At 56.2% G+C, this 16,478-nt stretch overlaps 3 protein-coding genes across 3 annotated transcripts; 2 read left to right on the top strand and 1 right to left on the bottom strand.

Moving 5' to 3' along the window:
- Positions 1-323: 323 nt before the first annotated feature.
- CH63R_00962 (vacuolar protein sorting/targeting protein PEP1) lies at positions 324-4,925 on the top strand (the record flags this gene model as incomplete). The annotated part of the gene is made up of 2 exons (XM_018295937.1): positions 324-4,234; positions 4,289-4,925. 2 exons carry the CDS (start codon positions 324-326, stop codon positions 4,923-4,925), a joined length of 4,548 nt encoding a protein of 1,515 aa, XP_018164299.1.
- Positions 4,926-9,585: 4,660 nt separating this feature from the next.
- Positions 9,586-11,442, top strand: CH63R_00963 (Beta-glucosidase; the record flags this gene model as incomplete). The annotated part of the gene is made up of 2 exons (XM_018295938.1): positions 9,586-9,748; positions 9,881-11,442. 2 exons carry the CDS (start codon positions 9,586-9,588, stop codon positions 11,440-11,442), a joined length of 1,725 nt encoding a protein of 574 aa, XP_018164300.1.
- A 1,984-nt stretch (positions 11,443-13,426) lies between these two features.
- On the bottom strand, positions 13,427-15,732 carry CH63R_00964 (WD repeat domain-containing protein; the record flags this gene model as incomplete). Its single annotated transcript, XM_018295939.1, has 2 exons — positions 13,427-14,596; positions 14,656-15,732. The coding sequence occupies 2 exons, from the start codon at positions 15,730-15,732 to the stop codon at positions 13,427-13,429; spliced, it is 2,247 nt and encodes a 748-aa protein (XP_018164301.1).
- Between the last annotated feature and the right edge of the window lie 746 nt (positions 15,733-16,478).

A 16,478-nucleotide genomic window follows, 5' to 3' on the forward strand; every position in this document is an offset into this window, starting at 1 on the left:
AGCGGCTCTTTGATGCGCTGGTGTGGCGTCAAAGCTAGGGTGGAGCTGAAGCTTAGCCACCCGACTCGCGTGCGAAACATACCTCCTACGCTGACGTTGCCCTTCCGCCGCCGGGCACATGTTTTTGACTTCGACGACTTTCCAACTGACACGTTCACCAATCAACCAACCAACACGTCAACCACTGCTGGGCTGGCCCTTACAATTCCTCCATCCGTATAACCGCGCTGTCTTGGGCGAATCTTATACTTTCGCGACGCTTCCGATATCGACAACCTGTTCCTTTTGATGATCACCACCACTACCCAGACGAACCTCCCAACATGAGGCTTAGGGGCAAGGCTGCCGCCTCCTGGCGCATCCTGCTGTCTGTTCTTACGCTGACAGCAGCTGTTCACGCAAAGGACGACCCGACGATTAAAGTCACGACGATCAAACATGCTCCCCTCAATCTGAACTACTTCGAAGACTCCAACGTTATTCTCTACCAAGACGTCTCCGAACAGAATCTCTATCGATCCGAAGATGCGGGCGTCACATGGGACAGGGTCAAGGACATCCCTGAAAACAAGGCTTCGCTCCTCACGATGCACGAATTCGACAAGAACCGAGCCTATGTCATCACCGAAGGCATCGAACACTTCAAGACGACTGACAGAGGCAAAACGTGGCAGAAATTCTCCAGCGGTGCGCCCCCAAATGTCTTCAACGGGCCCGACATCCTCCACTTCCACGCCGGCGACGCAGATCGCGTCATCTTTAACGGGGCCGATTGCATAGGCATCTTCTGCGACCTGATTACTTTGTACACGACGGACAACTTTAAATCCAAGCCCAAGTTTTTGCGAGGCAACACCGAGGGATGCTGGTGGGCCAAGTCTTCGGTCCTCTTTACCACCGGCAAAGAAGACCTCGACAAGCAACGCATTCTCTGCATCGTGCGAGACAATTTCTCGCCTTTCAAAGAAGACAACAGACTGCTTGCATCGGACAACTTCTTTGAGAAGATCGACAACAAGATCCAAGAGTTTGAGCCGGATATGGATACGAACCGAGGTGTGCAAGGAATCGTCAACCTGGCCGTAGTGAAGAAGTATTTGATGGTCGCCACATCGTCCTTTAACACCGACGAGATGGCGCTTTTCGTCACCGACGACACCATCAAGTGGCACCGTGCCATGTTCCCCACCGACCATGGCCACAAGGTCAACCAAGAGGCCTACACCGTCCTGGAAAGTACCAACTACAGCATCCAGATTGACGTTATGAATACCAGACCCTCAAACCCCACTGGAGTCATGTTCACGAGTAACTCGAACGGCACCTATTTCACCGAAAACCTCGAGCACACGAACCGCAATACCAAGGGGCATGTTGATTTCGAGAAGATCACCGGTGTCCAGGGTATCTTCATGGTCAATACAGTCAAAAACTGGAAGGAAGTGGAGAAGGACAGCAACAAAAACTCCGAACCGGTTCAGAAGGAGATCGTCAGCAAAATTACGTTCGATGATGGCCGGAACTTCCACGATCTGAAGGCCGGCGATGACCAGCTTCACCTTCACTCGGTCACTGATCTCGACAACGTCGGCAGAGTGTTCACTAGCCCCGCGCCCGGCCTTGTACTTGGCATTGGAAACAAAGGCGGGTCCCTGGGCAAGTTTGGCGACGGTGACGTTTATGTTTCCGACGATGCGGGTGTGACTTGGAAGAAGGCCTTGGATGGCCCCCACAAATACGAGTTCGGTGATCAGGGCTCAATTCTGGTGGCCGTGAAGGATTCCAACAAGGAGGATGTCGGAGAAATCCGGTACTCCCTGGATCATGGTGAGAGTTGGAAGAAGGCTTCGCTCCCGGATGATTTGAAGATCAAGCCCGAGCTCCTTACGACGACACAAGACTCAACTAGTCTCAAATTTTTGCTCGTTGGCAAAACGGGGGGCGACAATGCCAAGTTCCACATGATTGTTCTCGACTTCGAGGGGTTGCACGAGCGGACATGCAAAGACGACGATATGGAGGACTGGCATGCTCGCCTTGACGACAACGGCAAGCCCTCATGTCTGATGGGCCACAAACAGACCTACCGCCGCCGCAAGAAGACGGCCGACTGCTTCCTGAATCAGGAGTTCAAGGACCCTGTTCCGGTTACCGAAGACTGCGAGTGCACGGACGCAGACTTCGAGTGCGACTATAACTTCGTCAAGGATGGCGACGATTGCAAGAAGGCGGGCCCGATCGTTGCACCGGACAACGCGTGCAAAAACGCCAAGCCGGATGTCACTTTCAAGGGCTCGTCTGGCTGGCGCAAGATTCCAGGGAACACCTGCAAGCGAAAGGACGGTGCTCAGAAGGATGATCCTGTTGATCGGAAGTGTTCTGATGTTGTCAATCCTCCAAGCGCCCCTGCCGACGGCAAGATCAAAGCGGTTCAGCATGTCTTCAAGACTGACAAAAAGGATTTTGAAAAGATCTATTTGGAGAGAGGCGAGTCCAGCACTGAGGTCGACGAAACCATCATTGTGAGGCCTGTTGAATACGCGGGAAATAGCATGCGGGCCGACAAGCAAATCTGGCGAACCAGAGACCACGGCAAGACGTGGGACAAAATCCTCGAAGACGAGGATGTGCGAGGCATCTACCCACACTACTTCTTCAAGGACGTCGTCTTCTTCACTACCGACTCCAAAAAGGTCGTGTACACGATCGATCGTGCCGAGCACTTCCATTCCTTCGAGGCCCCCACGAAGCCTGGGTCCAGCAACCCTCTGTCATTCCACCCTGACAAGAAGGACTGGCTCATCTGGGTTGGAGAAAAGTGTGAAAAGGTCAATGGCAAGGAGTCATGCTTTAAGGAGGCGTCTATCTCGAGAGACCGTGGCGACAACTGGAAGACCGCCATGCGCTACGTCCAGAAGTGTGAGTTCACTGGCCACTCGGCCTATAAGTTCCGTGATCTGCGCCAGATCGTCTGTCTCGCACACAAGCGTGAGGACGACGAGAAGGACAACCCAAAGGTCATTGTGTCCAGCAATGACTTCTTCGACGAGGACAAGGAGTACCATCAGTCAGACGTCAAGGACTTTGCTACGATGGCCGAGTTTATCGTTGTTGCCGCCGAAGATAAGGAAAAGGACGGTCTGCGAGCCCTGGCCAGCTTGGACGGCGTTTCTTACGCCGAAGCCCACTTCCCCGTAAACTTCAAGGTGGGCCACCAAAACGCCTACACGGTTCTTGACAGTTCTACGCACGCCGTGAATCTTTTCGTGGCTACCGAGACTGCCGAAGGCCGCCGCTATGGCAGCATCATCAAAAGCAACTCGAACGGCACATCCTACGTCATGAGTGCGCAGGCAGTTAACTGCAACGACGAATACTATGTCGACTTTGAAAAAATACCCGGCCTCGAGGGCGTTGCTATCATCAACACCGTAGCGAACCGTGACAAGCGCAACGAGCCGAAGAAGGTGCAGACCCAGATCTCACACAACGACGGCTCGCAGTGGGCCTTTCTCCCTCCACCCAAGACCGACGTGGACGGCAAAGCCTACTCGTGCAGCAGCAGCGAGGGAGACGAGAAGTGCGCGCTGCACCTTCATCACTATACCGAGCGTGCCGACAAGAAGAAGACGTTCTCTGCTGCAACTGCCGTGGGGCTCATGTTTGGCAACGGTAACGTCGGATCGAGCCTGAGCGCCATCAAGGAGGCCGACACCTTCATGACCACCGACGCCGGCATCACCTGGAAGAACGTTAAGAAGGGCGCCTGGACTTGGCAATACGGCGATCAAGGCTCTATCGTTGTCCTTGTCCAGCGTGCCAGTCCGGAGAACCCAGTCAAGACGAAGACCATTTCGTACACGACCGACGAGGGCAAGACTTGGAAGGACTTTGCATTCACCGACAAGGAGGTCACCGTCCTGGACATCTCCACCCTCCGCTCTGGCGCCTCGCGCAACTTCCTCATCTGGTGCAAGGACGACGGCGGCGAGATGTTTTCTGTCAACGTAGACTTTGCTGGTCTTACGGACCGACCGTGCAAGAGCGACGAAAACGGTGGCTCCGACTACTACCTATGGTCGCCCAAGCACCCATCGCAGCCCGACAACTGTCTCTTCGGACACGTGTCGAAGTACTTGCGCAAGAAGGAGGACGCGAACTGCTACAACGATGCCAGGGTTCAACACCTCTACCAGCTACAAAACTGCACTTGCACGAGGAGCGATTTCGAATGGTGAGCAATCCAGCACGCCGGCGGCGTCTGACCCCAGCTAACAACGTGTTACAGTGACTACAACTACGAGCTTGACAGCCACAAGCAGTGTAGTCTTGTCGAGGGCAAGTCCCCGATCTCGCCTGAGCAGTGGTGCAAGGAGAATCCCGACGAGGTCGAGTACTACGAGCCGACTGGATACCGCAGAATCCCGCTCACCACTTGTGTCGGTGGCCAAGAGTTTAACAAGCAGGCCCAGGCCCACCCCTGCGCCGGTAAGGAAGACGAGTTTGAGAGGCGGCGCAGAACATCTGGAATAGCCATCTTCTTCGCCGTCGTGATCCCCATTGGACTCGCAGGCGCCATCGGCTGGTGGGTGTACCGCAACTGGAACGGTAAGATCGGACAGATCCGTCTGGGCGAGTCGCCGAGCTTCGATCACGATGCGCCGTGGGTCAAGTATCCGGTCATCGCCCTGTCAGCGGTGGTTGCCGTCGGCGCTGCCCTGCCGCTCGTCGCCTCGGCGCTGTGGAGGCGTGCCACATCTGCGTACGAAAGCGTGAGCGGTGGAGGCGGAGGTAGCTGGCTCAACGGGCGAGGCAATCGTCGGTTCACTACAAGGGACAGCTTTGCTCGGGGCAGAGGAGATTATGCCGTCGTCGACGACGACGAGGGCGAGCTCCTCGGTGACGAAAGTGACGAGGAGGTATGAAGAGTATGATGGGGGCTATGACTAGGGCAGCGTGGTTGTCGAAAGGCTCGTGGGAGAGACACAGCAGCCATCAGTTGTATGACAGTATCGATTTTCTTGGATCTTCGATATGTAGGAGGCAGGCAGGCGGGCGGTCGGCGGGCGGGCTGGGCTAGCAAAGGCAGACGAGACATTTGCAGATCTTTTCCCTAGAACGAGTATGGTATTAGGCATGGCGTTGTTTTCAAGCCTTTTTCGAATGAGCAGACCAGGTATCTTTACAATGTCGTGTTACCCCTCTGGCTGTTATCGTGATACCAGGGTTATGAGAACGAGATGGGTTTGAACGACGTCGATCAATGGGCGGCGGGCGGCGGGCGGCAACCGACTTCGGCTCCCCATCCCCTTGCGCGCATGTACCTTACGGATAGTATCCGTACACAAACAAAACAAAAAGAGGAAGAGGGAAAAGGGCGGTGATTGCCCTGGTTTTCTCTGACTACAGATATCTAGGCGAGATGTGCCCGAACATCGGAAACACCCGAGCTGGAGAACACAATTCCGGCTACCCCGGGCCGGGGTGTATGTGAGCATTTCACGACGACCCGGCCGCAGGCCTCCACCCGTACCCATCCACCTATCTATCCGTCCCCTCCCCCCTTTTTCCTTCCTCGCTCTCTCCCACCCAAGACTCTCCAGCCAGAGAATCGAAGCGACCGGCCCAAGGGACTCCCGGAGGGGGGGGTAAGTGGGCCCCATCGACCGAGTCGCGGAAAACTCGTGATTTGAGATGAGCTTGTCTCTGGAGGAGGTGGGTGAAGGTGTTGATCTCGGTCGGGCTGGGCCTCGGGGATGTGCACTGGCGGACGGAGCAAGAGACCGGCCAATCAAGCATCTGTTTATGTTGTTTCCACTTCCCACTGATCATCATCTATCTACTCACACGTGTGTGTGTGTGTGTGTGTGTGTGTGTGTTTGCGCCCGTCCGTACCTCACCTTCGGACCGGACGAGTAGAACAGGGAAGGGGGGATAAGCCCGGGGAGTGGGGCAGAGAGTGAGTGAGTGAAAGGCTTGCATGTTGCCCAATGTCCAAGTTGTAGCCCGGGCTGGTCTGGTCAGCGCAACATCTTGGGCAAGGCTGCAGAGAGTCCGGAGATTGGCCCCGCGGCGTCCCACGACACGACGGCTTGGGGAAGGGATCGGCGTGTTCCTCCGAAGAGAGAGGTTTCGAACGCATAAGTCAGTCGGTGGGCATCTTGGGTTGCGGAGTGAGAAATACGAGAGAGAGGGTGGAGGCAGGTCAAGCGTGTGGTAAGGGACCACGGCGCAAGTGTCCCGGCCCCTTTCTTGTGGGGGAGAATGGATGGAAGACGGAGATGGGCGCGCCTAGCTGGGCAGGGACGAGGACGTTTCCGAGGAAAGGGAAATCAGGACATGGAAGGGCAAAAACGAAAAACGAAACAGGGGGTTCTAGGCTCCACAACTGGGAGGTCCATTTTCCAAAGCAACCAACTGACAATGTGCAAAGTAATAGATAGGTTATAGCATAGAACAAGTTGCATAATTACTTCTTCGCACGAATTAATCATAATTTAAACTTTTGTGCAACAACAATAGGCGCAATTGCCCATGCCAAGACCTGCTCAGCAAGCGTTGTATTTCCCCATGGCTTTGTGTTAGCTTCTTGGGGGGATGTTGTCTTGGTATTTGAACTGGGGTTTTTTGCAATCTGCGCAATCTGTGTAGTTCGAAGCGTTGAACCGCCTGGCCGCAATTTAACGGTTGCATTTGTTTCTATCTGGTGGGAAAGGGATCCGGGCGGCGCGCCCAAGACATTTTGCCGGCTAGCCGACGACGCAGGTAGGTTGGTGCGAGGAATTGAGGCTGAAGTGGCACGCTCAACGGAACAGAGGGCTTGACTCGGCGCCTCCTCTCGCTTCTCGATGACTTTGCTACATCGTCTTCGAGTTTGGGTCTGATACCACAAAGGTCGTGTATGCACAACTACATCATCTGCGGGCTTGATCGAACGTTCCGGCGTGCTGGGATGGATCATGGCCATGACGACCTGCAGCGCCCCCTCGTCTCAAATGATTCATTGTGGAATGTTCATCTGGAATGGTCTCCGGTAGATGGAAACGGTGCGTTTCGAACCTACCGCTGGTGAGGCGTCTGCTAGTCTGGCTCTGACCATTGGCCCCAGAAGCTAGGTCGGTTGGTCGGCCCCCCGGGTTATTTTTCTCCTCGTCGAGAACGGGCCCTGCATCTGCCAGATGCAGGATGCAGGATCCCGTACTATCGGCGGCGAAAGACCTTGCCCGAATCGGAGCAGCGTCCTTCGTTGGAGGGCCCGGGGGGGGGGGATATGTTCGTCGACCCCCTATTTTGTACCTCGCCTTGGGGGCAATTGGTCGGAAGAGCGCTATTCCCAGAGTACGGAGGCGTATTGGTGGCAATGGGGTGGTGCAAGATTGCCGCCGAGGCGCTGGTCGTTAGCCACGAACACGAGACGACACAAGGAAGGTTGTGGGGGAGACTATCGAGAGGTCGAGGCCTCGAGAAAGACAAGCATGGCAACCAGCGGTCTCGGTCGTCTCATTTGGCGGTCTTCCCAATCCGTACACAAATCATCGGCGGCCTAATCAGCGTAGGGCGGGAGACGTCGCTTTTCTTCCGACTTGGAGAGGGCAAGGTTATGGCCAATCTGCGCGTCGAATCTCGTCCCCCAACCCCTCATCCTTGGAGAGGCGGAATGCCGGGCTTGAGCAGATGCGCCGAAAATAAACTGTCACTCAGGAACAAAGGGCAACGCTTATTCGCGTGAACAACCCGGAGTACGTACTGACGGTGCAGGCTACACTAACTTGTCAGTGGCTGAGATGTCATGGACAACCAACTTACTTCAGGTGAGGTCACCGGTTGTGTGGTCCTCGGTGCCAAGGACAGAAGACACAATATACATATCTGTATACTACAGATACAGTTGTATGTGTCCGTACCTGCACAGACACGACTCGGCGGGGGCCATGGTTGGGGTTCCTGGGAGGGTTCATCTCATTTTTCTGGGCTTCCGGTGCTAATATCGCTTAGCTAATTTCCCAGACGCACCAGTCGTGGCCGCCCAATGCGCCCCGCCCTCCTTGCAGGCTTTGGCCCTCTGCAGGCCCCCCCGCCAACCCTGCCGATCCCTACCCCAATCAGTGGACATGCCGCTTCGGGTACCTTGCAGCTCCGCCACTCTAGCCCTGCGCACCTTCTCCATCCTTCTTCCTCCATGTCTCTCCTTTTTTGTAACGCCCTCCAGGCTTCGCTCGTGTGGCGAGCTACGCACCAGCCCACCTCTCCTCGTGCTCACCTCACAGTTCATACCTCATACCTCATACCTCCCATCTTACACATCGCTGCCGTCGTTGCTTCTTCTGCCTCGCCATTGGTTGAGGCTGGCCCCAGAATCCTTCTCTCGAAACGGAACCATCTACCACGCACCAGCATCGCACGGCGGCCCTCGATCGTACCGAATGGGGGCCGGGAGGTGTTGATTTGCTGCCTCCCACACCGTCTGTTCCCTCCTTCGCCCACCATATTCCATTCAGACCTTGGACCCCAAGACGCTCTTGCTCAGTGCCGAGTCGTCGACTTCAGGGTCAAATTTCAGTCAGACGCGCCCGCCGTCGATGGTATATTGCCCTGCTGACCTATGCTCTTCCGTATCTGGACCGCCCCAAGCTATGCTTAACCGGGATTGCTATTTCGTCTCCCTTTTCCTTGCCGCCCTTCACGGTCATCGACAGGGTGCTTCTCCTCGTCTCATTGACTCGGTTGCCAGCGCAGCCCAAATTGCCAGCCTGTATCTCGCCTGTATCCAGCCTATCTGGCATAACCCCTCTGGCACAAGGCCCCCTGAGCGAGTCCTCCGCGGGTGGCAATGTCTCCGTTGGTATCCTGTCAAGGTGACAACATCTTCTGCTTACAATGGTTCACCGTGATCAAGATCCCCGGATGCTCCACGACCCCTCGTCGCTCTGAATCGAACAGGGGCTTGTTTGCTGCCAAGTTGCGGATTGTGCACGCTCGGAAATCCCCTCAACCTGGACGAAACACGTTGTTCGTCACCCTCGCTATCCAGCATTTATGATTCCCCGTCAACGAACCGGTCCCGGTTGAGAAACAAGTGTCACCCACACCGGGTATACACATATACACAACACAATTACACACAATCCCGCTCCTCCTCCAAGGTCCGACCTATAGTCAAGTGCCAGGTCATTGGACGCTAGGCAGTCCGCACTTTGTCCACTCATCCAGCTTTGGGTGGGCACACACACCGTTGCGCGCACACACCCCAGTCCAGGCCCCCCCAGGGACATGCTAGACTTCTCACGGTCGTACCCATGAAAGTACGGATACTAGCCTCTACCTAATCTAACCACCATCATAAGAATAACATCCCGGTCCCGCCAGTTTCTTCCCTTCTCTTTCCCTCTCTCCTTTCCCTTCCTTACGAAAACACCGTCAAATGAGTTGATGCTGTCAACCTAGTTTCGTCGACCTTTCGTCTCTACCTCCTACCTTTCACTACCGCTTCACTCTTTTAGCGGGCATTCGCTTTCCCAAGTCGACATCACCGTCGAATAATACTCCAGAAAATCTTTGTCAGAAAAAAAGGCAATCTAATTCACCATGAAGGGATCCATCCTCGCCGTCGCCGCCGCCGTTGGCGGTGTCAGTGCCGCCGCTCACCGTCATTCTCACGGTGAGCTGTTCAAGAGAGGCGCCGACCAGGCCTCGGTCTGCGTCCCCGGCTGCACCACCATCTACACCACCATCTACGGAGAGCCTACGTGTATGTATCCCGCCCCGCCTTCTTTCACTCTCGCGCTCCAGCCCTACGAGACGCATCAAATCGTCGAAACCTGGGAGAAGAGGCTGGAGTGACCACGTGGATCGATCGTCGTGCTGACCTGACGATCAACAGTGGTTCCTAACCCCCCCAGCAAGCCCAGCAGCAAGTCCGTGGCCAGCGCCCTCCCCTCGGTGCCTGCGACCACCAAGGTCCCGGCGAAGCCCACGTCCACCCAGAAGCCCTCCGTGGACCTGCCGACTCCCGTCCCTGAGCTCTGCCCGACTCCCGGCACCTACACCTTCCCGGCCACCACCATCACCGTGAGCCAGACCACCACTGTCTGTGCCCCGGAGACCACCAAGGTTCCTGCCGGCACCCACACCTTCGGAGGTGTCACCACCGTCGTCGAGAGTGCCACCACTGTCGTGTGCCCCTACGCCACCGAGAAGACCAAGGACGGTGTCGTGACCAGCGTTGTCGAGACCACAACCTACGTCTGCCCCACGCCCGGCACCTACACCATTGCTCCCACCACCACCACCGTCACCGCCCCGACCACCTGCGTCTACCCCGTCGTGACCGAGGTTGTCCCCGGCACCTACACCCGCCCCGCCGTCGTCACCACTATCACCGAGACCAGCGTCGTCGTTGTCTGCCCCTTCACCAGCGAGGAGCCCAAGCCCACCACCACTGCTGCTCCCCCCAAGCCGACCACCGAGGCCGTCAAGCCGACCACCGAGGCTCCCGCCCCCCCTCCCGTCCCCACGACCCCCGCCGTCGTGACCCCCGAGCCTGTGCCCACCACCCCGGCCAAGTCCTCTTCGGCTCCCGCCCCGTCCTCTTCGGCTCCCGCCACTGGAGGTGGCCTCGGTGGCAACAACGGCGACCACTGGGCCATCACCTACACCCCCTTCTCTGAGGATGCCTCGGGATCCTGCAAGACCGCCGACCAGGTCGATGCCGACATTGCCACCATCAAGAAGTCGGGCTTCCGCACCGTCCGTGTCTACTCTACCGACTGCAGCACCCTCGAGAATGTCGGCGCCGCCTGCGAGAAGTACGGCCTCCAGATGATCATCGGCATCTTCGTCAAGGAGTCGTGTGACCCCAACTCGGCCGACATCAAGAACCAGCTCGACGCCATCGTCAACTGGAAGAAGTGGGGCATGGTCGAGCTCGTCGTCATCGGCAACGAGTGCATCTTCCAGGGCCGCTGCTCTGCCTCCTCCCTGAAGCAGCTCATTGTCTCCGCCAAGGCCACCATCTCCGGCGCCGGCTACTCCGGTCCCTTCACCACCGCCGAGACCGTTGGTGTCTGGCAGCAGACAGATGTCATCTCCGAGATTTGCGACGCTATCGACATCGTCGGAGGTCAGATTCACCCTTACTTCAACGCCGAGACCCCCGCCTCCGCCGCCGGAACCTTCGTCAAGAGCCAGATCGAGCTCCTCGAGAGCTCCAACATCTGCGGCAACAAGCCCGCCCTCAACTTGGAGTGCGGCTGGCCCTCGGGCGGTAACTGCAACGGCAAGGCTTGCCCTGGTACCTCCGAGCAGGCCATCGCCATTGCCTCCATCAAGGAGCTTGCCGGCGGCAAGACCGTTTTCTTCTCATTCCACAACGACGAGTGGAAGGAGCCTGGTGTCTGCGGCTGCGAGCGTACCTGGGGCTGCGGTGAGCTCTTCACCTCTTAAGCGGAGATGAACGGAATGGAATCACGATCGAAACTCCACCATCACCACCAACCCGTGGCGGTGAACGAATGAGGCCTTTCGGTTCACGTTCGCTATGACAATACCCCAAACCGACTCGTTGGATTCGAAATCACGCAATCAGAAACAAACGGTGTAGACATGACCAAAGGCGCGCCCTTGACGAAACGACCTTAACGGTTTCCTTCAAAGTGTAAACAATGACAAATCTCATTTTTCTTCTTGGATGGACCCAACCTATACCTGGCATTCGTATATTAGCCTAATTCCATGTACATATGTAACTGTTGGTTGGTGGTTGGCGTTTGTCGAAGGCCTCTCATCCCATCCCCCCAGGAAGGATTTTCTTGGTTGTACAAACACTTTGAATCTCGGAAACGCCGTTAGGGCGGGCTGTAGCAGCTGCATCATCTTCCCTGTGTTAGGAAACTTGCCGAACATTTCTCCTCATGTGTCCAACTGACAAAAAAAACCTGCTTGAGCATTCTTCACAACCCCGATGTCCCGTGTTCGAGGGTTCCGTCTTGACCTGAACGTCGTTGCGCGAACCCTTATGGGAAACCCCTGCCCTTCGTTCCTTTCTCTGTTCCTGTGAAAATGAGCTTAATCCAACCACCGACGACTCGCGCACCATCCCATATCTATCTCGTCCTCCCCGTCTCAGGGGGTGTTCGCAAGGCATTGGGGGCAGCGAACGGTGGCGCTTCCCTCATCTGAACCAGCGGTCTGTGAACCCGGCCAGTCAGCCCGAGCGGAACGGAGGGTAGGTAGATAACCTCGCTCGGCCTGACATAGCAAGTAAGTGTGCCTCCCGACCTACCGGATTTGTGTCCTGGCTAGCCCCTCCCTCTTCGTGTTTCGTTTCAGGTGACCCGTCCAGAGACCGACCAACGCGCAGCGGCCTGTGGGATTTCCCCTAGACGGGGAATCGATGGTCAGATAGAAGTATTTCTTTCCGACGACTTCGATTACATGGGCAGGTCTGCGATGCTACCGGGTCGGATTCCACCACGGGGCGTCCCAGACCGGGCTAGATCACTCGTCAAAGGAGGAGAACAGCGACGACGTCCGCTCCCTCACGGCCGAGTCTTCTTCTTACTCCTTCTCTCCCGCCGAGCCTTCGACCTGCCACCCCCCCTGTTCTCATACGTCCCCAGGTCACATTCGTTTCGAAGATAGAACCGCGGTGAAGAGCAACTGTGAAATGAAATACGTCTCAATTTCTCGGATTGTATACCCCGAGCCACTCCCCATCACCCCCTTCCCCCCAGCGGTTTATCGCCATCCAAAAACGTTCCCACGCCGCCTCATCGCCTAGAGCAATTCGGTAAATGTGAAGTTGTGGACTTACTCTCCCAGGTTCCAGCGCCATCCCTCATGAGATGATTTGTCACCACATGCCCACTCAATCCACACCTAGGATGGACCCGAATATGTGCGACATGCCGCCAGAAGTAACCGCTTGGGAATTGCCCATGTATCTGAAGTGAAGGGGGAAAATGGAGGTGGCACACACAATGGGAGGGAGAAAGAAACGATGAAAACCTGCCCTTTGATCAATATAGACCATGAACACCATATTCCTGATGCCCCTTCCATGACGTCACGTCGTTAATTTCTATGCAGAAATAGCATTACCACGCTGTGCTAGTTGAAAGAGAAATGGAGAAAATGCCCTAAAAGCAAACCTTGTGTTTCCCGCCAGCTTTGTCAACAGCCAGCGCTCCAGAGCACTGGCACAGTTTATATATCGATCGTATGCCGAGAAGAAGTTGGGCGGACCGGTAGAAAGAAAGAAAACTCCGAGGTCGCCATTGTGACTGAGCAACATTTCCGTGGGACAACGTGCCCTTGGAATACCAAAACGCCAATATCAATGCCCATGCCAGATTGGACCATCGTTCATCTCAACCAAACAGCACTGCAAGCCTTGAAGAATGGTTGCACATCGGGGGTATCATGTACTTCAGAAAGGCTCCAGATCATCAAAGAAGATGGTACTTCTTTCTTGCCAGGCCGCCGTCTTTGGCCCAGTCATCTTTGTGTCGGTAAAAGAGCCGGCCTGACTGGCCTCCCACCAAGGATCCAATGGTGCTGCCTGATGTGAATATTTGAAGTCGGCCTCAGCGTCGTAGCCCACGTTGCAGCGTTCCAGCTGGACCAACCCTCCACGAGTCCGGTCCATGCAGAGAATGTTTAGATCTTGACCGTCGTTTGTGAATTCAACACCTCCAATCTCTCCAAAGATGTCGAATGTTTGTTTATGTGCGAGAGTTCGAATGTCAATAATGTTGACATAGTCGGCTTCTTCAGCCGCAACGAGAACTTGGGGACCACTGCCCGTGGGAGAGAACCTGAGGCTGCGAACGCCTGCCATCTCGGATCGAATGGTGGTGAGTGGTTTGCTGCTACCATCCGAGTTGGTCCACATCCGGGCGTCCCATAGCTTGACACTCATGTCTTGGAAGCCCGTTGCGACCGTCCAGCCGTTGTCGGACCAGTCGCAGGCAAAGCCAAAGTCTCTATGGCCACCCAGCTCTTGTAGTATCTCACCAGTGTCTGCACTGGCGATGAGGACGTTGTAGTTATCACCGACCATTACACGCAAGCGGCGGTCGGCTGACAGGGCGGAGCAGTTGATGGGGCAGCCATACTGCGTGTCGAGAACAAACTTTTCCGTGGCGACGTCCATGACACGGAAGCCTTGATCGTTGGACGCGAACGCTGCTAGCGGTGCCGATGAGTTTCTCGACTGGTGAATCTGCAGGTGGTTGGTGATGCCACTGATGTGGCTGGTGATTTGTCCCTCGGTGTACTTCTTGTCCTGGCTGTAGATGTTTCGCATGCAGTACTCGCCGTTGAAGGTGCCTGCGATGAGGAGGTCACAGTTCGCATCCAAGGTCGAGATCTGAACCCCAATCATGTCGTTTAGGTCCATGGCCACCTCGCTCTCGCCAGACACTGGGTTGATCTGGTGTACGGCTCCCTGGCCAGGGTAGAAGGCATGGCTCCGCCCTGCGCATGCCAAAATGTTGCGCAGCTGGAAATGGGCCAGGTGGACGTTTTGACGGATGTCCATGCGGCGGAACCTGAAGAGGTCTTCTGTGTTCCGAATGATCCTGTCGGGTAGGTGTGGCTACAGTAGTCGTGTTAGCATGACGGTGGTACCTGATGGGGTTCAAGGGGGCGACCTACGGCCCAGATATCCGAATCTGACCTGTTAGTGTAATTCTTGTAATCCAGGCTTCGACGTTCGCGAGCGTTCTTCCGTGTGACGCCCAAGTCATTCCAATCGATGCCTTGCGCATCACACCGGTTGCCCTGGAGGTCCGAGTAGCGGACTCGCGTGATCTTCCGTGCTGCCTGCTCGTTGATCTGGCGAATACCAGGACTGGGACCACGAGACTGATAACGGTTGCGCCAGGCCCAGTCTTTGAGAAAGTCGGTCAGCCCCGGGTTTTCTGGCCCGAGAGTGCTGGAGATAGGATTGCTGATGGCCGGAGGACCGGTTGCTTGCCACGCCGCCTCTTCCTCGTCGACGGCGACCACTTGGAACTGCTGCAGCTGCTCGGCGACGCTCGGGTAGAAGACGTCGTCACTCTCGTCATCCTCCTCCATGTTTCCGGCATGTAGCAAGGGGTGGAAAGGAGTGGTGTCGAACGGGGTGGGGTTTTGAGGTCCTGTCGGGTCAAGAAAACCATGCCCGGTGGCAAGCGGTATGCTCCAGTAGTTGACCATGTGGGCAGGTGGTTCGCTGGATGCATTATGATGCTCCAGTGCCGGATGAGAGGGTTGCTCGCCGTCAAGGTTCCCGGGGTAGGGTTCGGTAGGGTTTGTGCTGGCCTCGGCCACGGGCATTGGGGAGAGAAGACTGGTGACGGTCATTATATGATCCAAGGGAGCGCCTCCGTCGCTGTCGCTCATGTCCAGGTCATCGTCGTCGTCATCGTCGGCTTCGTCGGTATCATCGTCATAGTCTTCGTAGTCGTCGTAATCGTCGTGGGCAAAGGAGCCGGGTTCATGGTAGTAGGATGACGGTATGACGGGGAAGGTCTGATGGTAGGAGGAAAAGGAAGGTTGGCCAACGTTTGCGCCGCCCTGTGACGAGGGTTCGTGAGGCTGCTGCTGACTGGATTCGCGATGGTGATGGTATTGTGTGTGTTGATCGTGGTGAGCGTCAGGTGGAGGCGGGGCCGATGCGATCCCTTGGTGATGGTTCGAGGGAGCGGCAGCGGCCTGCGAGGGCTGGGTTTCGGAAGTTCTGGGGCGCATTGCGTTCTCTTCAGTCGTGTGCCGTGGCCAAAGGCGGGCGAGTGAGGAACATTGAGGTTCTCCGCACGGTGAAGAACAATGCCCGTCGCCGGGTCGAACAGGTCAGGTCGTCCTCTGTTGTCGAGGTGTGGGTGCTGAGGGAGAGCAATAGTTGTTCCCCCTCGTGTCCGGGTCTTCTATGCCAGTGCGATCACTGCCGCAGATCAGGAATCCGGTTGCCGTTTCTCCTTGTTCGAGTCAAACACTAGGCGCAACGTAAAATGGCGCCAACGACGACCAGCGTGCAACGTCTTTGTTGACGGCAGCAACGGTCAGGTTCCGAGACTAGTGAGATGGAGTCGATGAAAGACGACAATCCAGGGCTGGTTTCATCGGCGACGATTTAGTCGTGTACGGATAATCTCCAAGGGTATGTGGTAGAGGGTATCGTCGTGTGTCCGTCTGTCTTTCTGTCTGGTTGTCGTCGAGGCGAACGGACAGAGGGGGATGAGGATGCTAAGGAGATCGAAAGTTTGGGAATGGGGTTGTGACTGGGAATGCGGTCAGAGGCCGGAAAGTCAGCCAGATCGAGTCCAGCGGATGGATGAGTGTTGTAGCAGGGCGGGAGCGGGAATCGAATGGGACTCGAGCGGGATGTCTTTGGCTGGGATCCGACTCTGTCGGTCGGTCTGTCTATCTTTAAACCTTGGGTTAGGTCGGTCGGTAAGTAGGTACCTAAGTAAATGGAGGCGCTGGCGCTGGTGCTG

The sequence above is a fragment of the Colletotrichum higginsianum genome, chromosome 1 (assembly GCF_001672515.1).
Source record: "Colletotrichum higginsianum IMI 349063 chromosome 1, whole genome shotgun sequence".
NCBI lineage: Eukaryota > Fungi > Ascomycota > Sordariomycetes > Glomerellales > Glomerellaceae > Colletotrichum > Colletotrichum higginsianum.